The sequence below is a fragment of the Mus caroli genome, chromosome 1 (assembly GCF_900094665.2).
Source record: "Mus caroli chromosome 1, CAROLI_EIJ_v1.1, whole genome shotgun sequence".
Lineage (NCBI taxonomy): Eukaryota > Metazoa > Chordata > Mammalia > Rodentia > Muridae > Mus > Mus caroli.
Window position 1 is genome coordinate 29,456,902 of NC_034570.1, and position 8,738 is coordinate 29,465,639.

The 8,738-nt window shown below is 47.9% G+C and overlaps 1 protein-coding gene across 2 annotated transcripts in view; it reads left to right on the forward strand.

Moving 5' to 3' along the window:
• The window catches only part of Arhgef4 (Rho guanine nucleotide exchange factor 4), a 135,123-nt gene that overhangs the window by 44,261 nt on the left and 82,124 nt on the right, over nt 1–8,738 (forward strand). For both annotated transcript variants that reach the window (XM_021176437.2, XM_029475175.1), the window contains exon 2: nt 2,349–5,810. In XM_021176437.2, coding sequence (XP_021032096.1) covers nt 2,349–5,810 — 3,462 coding nt within the window. The remainder of the gene's footprint in view (nt 1–2,348; nt 5,811–8,738) is intronic.

Below are 8,738 nucleotides of genomic sequence, written 5' to 3' on the forward strand. Positions count from 1 at the left end.
GGGAAACCATACTTGGAAAGGGTACAAAATTTGAGTTGTCTTGACTAGATTTGGGAACAAGTGGCTACGCCCATAGCCTGGGGGATGACAGAAATTTTGATGGCTGAATAATGTAACCTCACAGTTGAGGCTACTGCATGTACTGAGACATGCTAACAGGCATGCATAGCTTGAGAACATCACTACATGGTGCCAACTAAAAAATTTATGCTTGAGAACCATGTAGTCCAGTTATATTTAAACACACACACACACACCTCATGTTTTAAGTAAGTCTACAGTTTTGCGTTAGGCTGCGTTCATGGCTATGATGGGCCTTATGTGTTGGATAGGGTTCACACCAAAGGGAAGAAGCCAGACCACAAAAGACATACTGCAGAATTTGCCCAAATCTAACTTCAGGCAGATAACTCAAGACTAACAGATATCAAGATCCCTGACCCTGGGAAGGACCAGGAGGTAGGGCACATTGCCTGGAAGGGACAGAGACCTTTAAGGGGACATAGAAATAGATTTTTGCAGGTGGGTACCTTTTTTATAACTCAGATCTGTACTCTTTAAATGGATGCAAGGGAATTCATGGCTGAAACAGTGGATTAAGAAATATATAAACCGGGGCACATGTCTTATCTCAGCACTCACTGGAGGCAAAGGCAGGTGGGTCTCTGTGTTTGGGATCATCCTGCTCTACAGGGCGAGTTCCAAGCCAGCAAAGGCTATATAATGAAACCTTGTCTTAAAAAAAAGAGAAGTGTAGCTAGAGGGCTGGCACAGTGCTTCCTTTGTAAACAAGAGGGCCTGGGCTTGATTCTCCAGAATCACACAAAAGCCAAGGGCGGTAGGCAAAGAGGGCTGCTTCAAGACCTCCAAGGCAAGGCCAGCTGGCTTAGCCTACTTGGTGAAGTTCTAGGCCAATGAGAGACTCTGTCTCAAACAAAAAGGCAAGCAATGCCAGGCCTTTGTGGATCCCAGATATGATTGGTACAGTTTCTGCCTCGGTCCCTTAAGTAGCCTTGAGCATACATAACATCCCGTGTCTGCAGTCTCAGGACTCCCCTTGTTTCCTTTCCTGCCTCTGGCCATGGGAGCTCAAGACAAATTCTAAGTGTAAGAGCATTTACTGTAAACTCCTGGGCTGCACAAGAACAGACAGAGCCGAGGGCAGACAAGTACTAATCTGCCTCTTCTTGCTGGATACCTCATACAGAAGGGCACTCCTCGCCGTGACTCATACGGCACGCTCGTGTGTACTTCAACTGCTCTTGCATGCATGGATGGCCTGTTCTGTCTTTTGATGACTTTGTTTTAACTTGTATGACATTTTCTCCCCATGGTTTGGGTTTCTTTTCATTGCTTTTCCCTTTTTCATCTTTATGTATATGTGTGCGTATAGGTGTGTGTGTGTGTGTGTGTGTGTGTGTGTGTGTGTGTGCATGGATGGGTATTAAAGTGTATGGTGCATATAGGCTTATGCATTTGTATGCTTGTGTTTGTGTGTGTGAATGTGAGTGTGTATATGCATGAGTGTATGTGTGTGAGTGTGTGTACATATGTGTGGAAGGATATATATGGGTATGTGTGGTATGTGTTCACGTTTGTATTTGTATGTTCATGTGTGGGTGTCATATTTTTATTTGTATGTTTGTGTGCATGTGTGTGCAATGATTGTTCATGTTTGTATATTTGTGTCTTCATGTGTGTGTCATATTTGTATTTGTATGTTCATGTGTGTGTGTGAGTGTGTATGCATATGTGTGTGGAGGGATATATGGGTATATATGTGTGGCGTATGTTCATATTTGTATTTGTATGTTCATGTGTGTGCATGTGTGTGTGCAGTAATTGTTCACGTCTGTGTATCTGTGTGTTCATATGTCAGGGGGGCTATATATGTACCAGAGTATGCATGTAGAAGCCAGATGACAACCTTGATTGTCAGTCCTCGATTTCCGCCTTGAGATCAAGTCTCTCTTATTTATTGCTACCGACACCTAGTTAGCTAGTCCTCGAGCCTCTAGCTATGCTCCTGTCTCTGCCTTCTACCTTGTCATAGGAGTGCTGGGATTACAGATTTGAGCTACTGCACGTGGGTTTTTATTTCAATCCCAGAGATCCAAACTAAGGCTGTCAAGCTTGCATGGCATGCTCTGCACAACGAGGCAAGGTCTCCGCCCTCTGTGCTTGTTTCCTGTGCTAATGCAAGGTAGCTCTTGGTCCTTTGCTTCCTTCCTGGGGCTATCTGGGAAGTGATGAAGGGCATTTTCTTCCTATAAAAGAAAGGTGTGTATAATGATATAAATGTGCTTGCTGGGAACTTTCCTCTGATTCTGCTCTTCTTGCCCTTCTAGACTCCAGAGCCAGGTGTGCCCCCTCCAGGTGAGGGAGAGTGTGAAGACAACCAGCTCCACCCAGGCCCTGCAGACTCGGAGGAACAGGAATGGCATCAGGAAACAAACCCTGAGGACTTGGAGACACTGTCCCATAAGAGCGAAAGTCGATCGGATACAAAAACAGATCCCTTTGAAAGCGCTTCTGAGGCGGAGTCCCTCCCGGGTGACCTCACTGGTGGAGTTGGCCTCTCCGAAAGAGAAGCAGGCTGGGGATGCCCTGAGGACTCAACAGTTAGACTTCCCCAAGGACGGCATTTGGTCTGTGATGAAGGGCTCCATACAGAGGAAGAGCTGGATCTACCCTCAGGCTTAAAGGCAGGTTCTCAGCTAAGTAAATTGCACATGTTGACTGCTGGAAGACAGGACGAAGCATGCCCCTGCAGCCGTGTGGCTAGCTTTGTACAGGAGTCTGTGCCAGCGTCTGTGTGCTTCTCGAGGCATGCCAGCAGCAACAGCAGCCCCCACCTGCGAAAGGCCAGGTCTAGGGGCTATCTGGATGCCCCTGTGGTCTGTCCTTGCTTTCACCGACACTGTGAATTAGGTAAGAGCTGGCCACAAATCCACATCAGGACTATAGCAGCAAAGATACCTCCCACAGGCTCACAGCACAATGACTTCCCTCTGTGGATCAGGACAAAGAAGGGGCCTGCTCCAAGGCCCACAGTGGGCACAGACTTGTTCCGGGTTCATCCCTTCCTTGACATAGCCTGTCAACCTCGATTGGGCACACCTTATCTCTTAGACACCAAGTGTCATCAGAGTGCCCCAGAAAATCTTGGTGCCAATGCCAAGACACCTCAAGGGTACCTCTGCTGGCAGGTAAAGACTCTGGTCAGGGCCCATTCTATAGCGTCATTTCCTTTAGGTTGTCCTAAAGAGCCTCTGAAGCAGAAAGGTACAAATTGGCCCTACTTTCGGGAAGGGACAGAAATAGAACCCGACGACCCAATCCTTCACAACGCCCAGTCCCCTGGGCCCACCCAGCTGTCTCATTTACTTCCTACTTCTCAAAGCAAGGCCCCTCCTTTGCAGGGTGAGTGCAAGCTGAGTGATTGTAGCTTTAAGAGGGCATCTCCAGACACACCCTGTGTAGGCCTTCCACTGGAAAACCAGGTAGAACAGGCTTCTAGGTCATGCCCAGCCCCTTTCGACCTTACTTCAGAATTGCTGAAGCTCAACAGCCAAGAGGAAGTGCCCAGGCCGGCTGAATGCAAGCCAGGGCACAGCCCAGAAAGCAGACTTGAGGAGCCCAAAGGTGTTCACCCTGATGATGTTTTCAGTAAACAACAGTGCCTGCTAAACATCTCCAGAGAGGCAGGAAGCCAGACAGAGAACTACCCATCAATGGGTGCTCTCCAGGAGGAAAGAAAGCCGCCTGATAGGGCCTCCCTCTTCCCACAACACTGCTGCCATGGTGAGGTACCTGTGTGCAACAGAATGCTTGCAGGTTCCTGGGAAGAAGAGAACGATAGCGCCTGTGCCCCAAAGACAGTCCTGAAATCAAGTGTAATTGGCTCTTTAGAAGCAGCAGAAGAGGGAGTGGTTCTAGACCTCCAACACAATGGGAAGGCCTTGCAAAGTCTTTTGGACTTCACAACATTGGAAGTATCTCACCGCAACCCTGGGAGTGAGTGTGCACAGGGACCTGGGGATGACCCGGAGCCTTCCCCTTCTGGCCAGCGGCAGGCTCGGGGAGCCCACGGGGTCTCCAGGCACAGCTGCAAATTCATTATGATAGCAGTAAAGCAGGAAGGAAGGCAGACTTCTACAAGGAAGGCTCACTGTCTCATAGAACCACAGTGTGGGCACCTTCCAGAGAAGGGGACAAGCGCCACGACTTATGATTCTCCCAGGACCTCAGAAATGTCCGTGTTTGGCAATGAATGTGAGCTGCTGGGATGTCCAGGGGCAGAGGTGGATGGTGGGGCTCCTCAGCTGCTGGCCCAAGGCATAGAGCACGTGAGAGTGCCAATTTCTAGGACTGCTTCGGATGACACTTTGAGCTCAGAGGAGACACTGGAGGGCGAGCTGCTTGGGGAAAGATTGGACTTAGGGTCTGAGTGTGTACACACCGAGCAGAACCAGAAGTTGCCCAGCTCAGAACACAAACGAGGAAGGTGTGGCACAGGCGATGCGGAGAATGCGGAAATCTGCGCGTGCGCGAGCGAGGTAGAGGTTCCCCTTTCAGGAGTCTTGGCTTCAAGCACCACAATACTGGGGTTCCAGGAACCATGCGGTGGGTTTCAGCAGAGTGTGCTGGAGTCAGAGCAGCGCCCTGCCTGTCTTCAGATGACCCCTTTAAGAACTGACATGCCCTGGTCCAGGGAGATGCCTGGCGGGGACATACCCTACAGCCAGGCCTTAACCTCGGAGGACTTGAACCCAGTTTACCCTAGCCCCGAAGAAAGGGTCCCCCACAGTCCCTGCCAGGGGGAACCACCTCTACACCACGTGCACCAGAGCGTATCTCTGGAGACCAAATCTGGTGTGATTCAAGTAGGGACATCTGGGGACCTCAGTGGTGAAAGACCTTCCCCAGAAAGCTACAACATCAAGAGACTGAAAACAACAGAAAGCAAGATCAAAGCCAGGCTGGCCTTAGCCCATAAGACCTTTACCAATTTTTTTGAGGCCAAAGTTATGGAGAAAACAAATACTGGTTCTGTCAAAGGCGAGAAAGAGAAGCGCAGGCGAGCCCAGGGCTCCTGGCGTGCGTTTCTGAGAAGCAAAGATGCGGAAGGCTCCAAACAACCCGCTTTAGTGAGTGGGGTTCCAGAACCGGACTTTCCCCAACTCCTCTGCTCTTCCCCACCAGCAAACAGAGGCCACTGTGAAAAGTGGACAATTGAAACCGACAGCCATGTATTTAGGGAGCACTGGACACCCCTAAACTCTCCTGCAACTCTGTCCTCCAGCCATCTGGCTTCTCCTGAACACCGGAGGAGAAGTGAACCGACCATAAGACGCACTGCTACCCAGGAAAGCAGTACACACCTCTCTTCTGGAGTCTTCCCAAAGTCTTCCTGGCTGACCTCTGCCACCAGCCCCGGAGCAGCACAGATTGACATCAGTTATGCCCTCCCCTGCAGCTCTGCCTGCCATTTGACCTGTGAGAACCAAGGCATGCCCTGTAGACCCACAAGCCCCAAGCCCAGGAGTCCCATGGCTGGGGCGCAGAGGATGGATCTCTGCCTTAGAGGCAGGACTAGTGCTGTCTCCATGGTCTCTCTCAGAAGCGACAAGGACGCCAACAGAAGTTTAGAAGTCCCTGAACGGCCCAAGGCATCCAAGGCCAGGATGAGCCTCTTACTCTCTCTGCAAACACTAAACCAGAACGACCAGAAGGAAGACAAGAGCCAGTGCCAGTGTTACCATGGCCTGGGCACAGTGCCCTTCCTTAGGGACCATCCTGGGAATGAGGTAAGTGAGCTGTTAATGGTAACAACTTCTTCATTACCTAAGACAAGTGGAGGGATGTTCCCTTGAGTTAGTGTTGCCATACGTTTTAATTAATTGATTAATCAATTATGCGTTTCTGGGGCAGAGGCTGCTTCAGCTCAAACGGCAATGGGCTCTCTGCTCTTACAATGTTCAGTGAGCTGAATTCAAGTGGTCAGGCATGGCTGCAAGTGCCTCAAACCACTAAACCATCTAAATTTCTTATTATTTTGATACATGGTCTCATAGAGGTCAGGCTGGCCATCATTTTGCAGTGTAGCCAAGGACAGCCTTGAGCTCCTGATCCTCCTGCCCACACCTCCCAAGTGTTAAGGTGACAGGCATGAACCACCTTGCCCAGCATTTTGTGGGGTGCCAAGCATTGAACCCAGGGCCTCATGCATGCTGGGCAGTCACTTTACCAACTGAGCTACATCCTTAACACCCTTTGCATCACTTTTAAGGTAAAATTTAAAAAATATTCAATGTTAAAAGACACCATAGGGAAATTTACTTCACTGATCCCAAATACAGAATACAATACGACATTATAAAGCTTCAACACACACACACATACACACACACACACACACACACATACACACATACACACATACACACACACACACATACACACACACACACACACACACACGGAAGGATAGGGCATCTGGAGGGTGGTCAGGGCTTCTTGGAATGTCAAAAGTATGTATGTAAGTGCAAGGTGACTCCATCACCACCCTCCAAGGATGCGTTTAAACCCCCATTTGCAACTCGCATGTCCAATGGCAGAACTATCACCACACAAATAAGGCTCAAAACTCAACAGTAAGATCACAAAAAGGATGTCAAGTTTCAATTATCTTTGCAGCTTTACAATATTGCCATAGATGAGACAGCTTGAGGATGACCCCTAAGCTTGAATGCAAGGCTGGGCTGGCGTCATGTCTCAGCGGCTAAGAGCACTTGCCGCTCTTGCGTAGGATTAATGTTCAACTCTTGTACCCACCCCAGGAGGGTCACAACCACCCATAACTCCAGTTCTGGGGGATCCAAAGCCCTCTGCTGCCCTCCAATGGAGCCTGCATGGGCATGTGCGCATACACATAAATATAAAATGAATCTCAGGCACAGGACTCGCTAGTGTCATGGCTGGCACACACAGGTTGTTCATTAGTGTCTTCTGGGCAGTGGTGGTGCACGCCTTTAATCCCAGCACTAGGGAGGCAGAGACAGGTGCATCTCTGTGAATTCAAGGCCAGCTTGGTCTACAGAGCAAGTTCCAGGACAAGCCAGGCCTACACAGAGAATTCTGACTCAAAACAACAACAACAACCAAAACAAAACAAAACAAAAACAAAACAACAAAAAACATCATTAGTGTCTTTACTGCTCCTTTGTCTTGTGACCGCCTAAGGCCAGGTATGGGATTTTCTAATTTGGGGTTTTGTGTATTTTAGGTTTATTTGCTTTCATACGAGGGATGATCAATCTGTAGCTACACAGCTTCTATTTTATATCATGGACAGAGCTGGAATGCAATGACTATCAAGTGTAAGGACATGCAATGACTGTCATCCGCAAGACACACAAATACCTTGCCCTTGGGCTAAATTCCTTTCTACTCATATCCTCCCAGCCCTGGTTGAACTACTTCCATTCCCAGTCAATGGTTACATTTCAAAAATGTTATATTTTGAGATTGGCTATTTACTCAGCCTAAGTTCTTTGAGACCTGCCTAAGTTGTTTCATGTATCAATAACCCCTTTTCATAGCTAAGTAATAGTTTATCTTTAACCATTCATCTATTAAGAAACATTTCAGATCCAAAGTATCAGAACTAGAACTCTTGGGAACATTTATGCACCACACCATGGTGGGTATACATTTTCATTTCAGGTCAAGAGCCCACATGATTGGCAGCTCACAGGACAAGTACGAGTTTAGAGTTTGAGAAATTGCCAGGGAGATGGCTGCCCAGTTAAAGGATAAAGACTAGAGTTTGGATCCTCAGAATCCATCGGCATGCCCTACTGGCATGGTAGCCCACTTAAAGTTCCAGCCCTGGGAGGCAGAGACAGGGGACCTTACAGTGCCCCGATAACATCTGCCAAATGTTATTCTTTTGATTGTGTTCCCACAATCAAATGTACTTTGAGCATATTACATCATCCATGCTCTGCTAATGACTCTCTTTTGTCTCCATCTCATCAGTCCCTCTGTCCTCTACCCAGTTTCACCTCCACTCTCCTGTCATCCAGTTCATATATGATTTTATAAACCTAAAAAATCAGGGCCCCACCGATGAGAGAAAATATGTAACAGTTGTCTGTCTCGGTTTGGCTTACTTCCACTGTGCAGACAAACCACATTTTCTTTATCCATTCCACTGTTGATGGACAGAGAGTTTGGTCCCTTGTGTAGCTCTTGTGAACAGTGTTTCAGTAAGCATTGATGAGCAGGTGTCTCTGGGATATGTTGACTTGGAGTCTTTCAGGTCATACCATAGGGTAGTGCTATTTTTACTTTTGTGAGGAACCTCCATACTGGTGATTTCTGTACTTTGAGAAAAATTTGTTAGGGTGTGAGATTCAGGTGAAAGTTCATTTCTCCACTTCTGGGTAGTCAGTTACTGCAGCACTGAATTGCTTGCAGCATTAGGTCTTGGATGGGCCATATGGGTTTCCATTCCTGTGTCTTCAATCTGTGTCTATCACGTGCTCAGTTCCACAGGATCTTAGTGACTGTCAACAAACAATGCCTTAAGACCTAGTAAACGGACTATTCCCACTTTCCATTTCTCAGAATTATTTTATTCTAGTTCCTTTGCATTTCCATACCAAGTTTAGAAGAATCTTAACTTTCATCTGCAAGCACCTTTGCTTAGACTTTGGTGGGAGCAAGGTTAA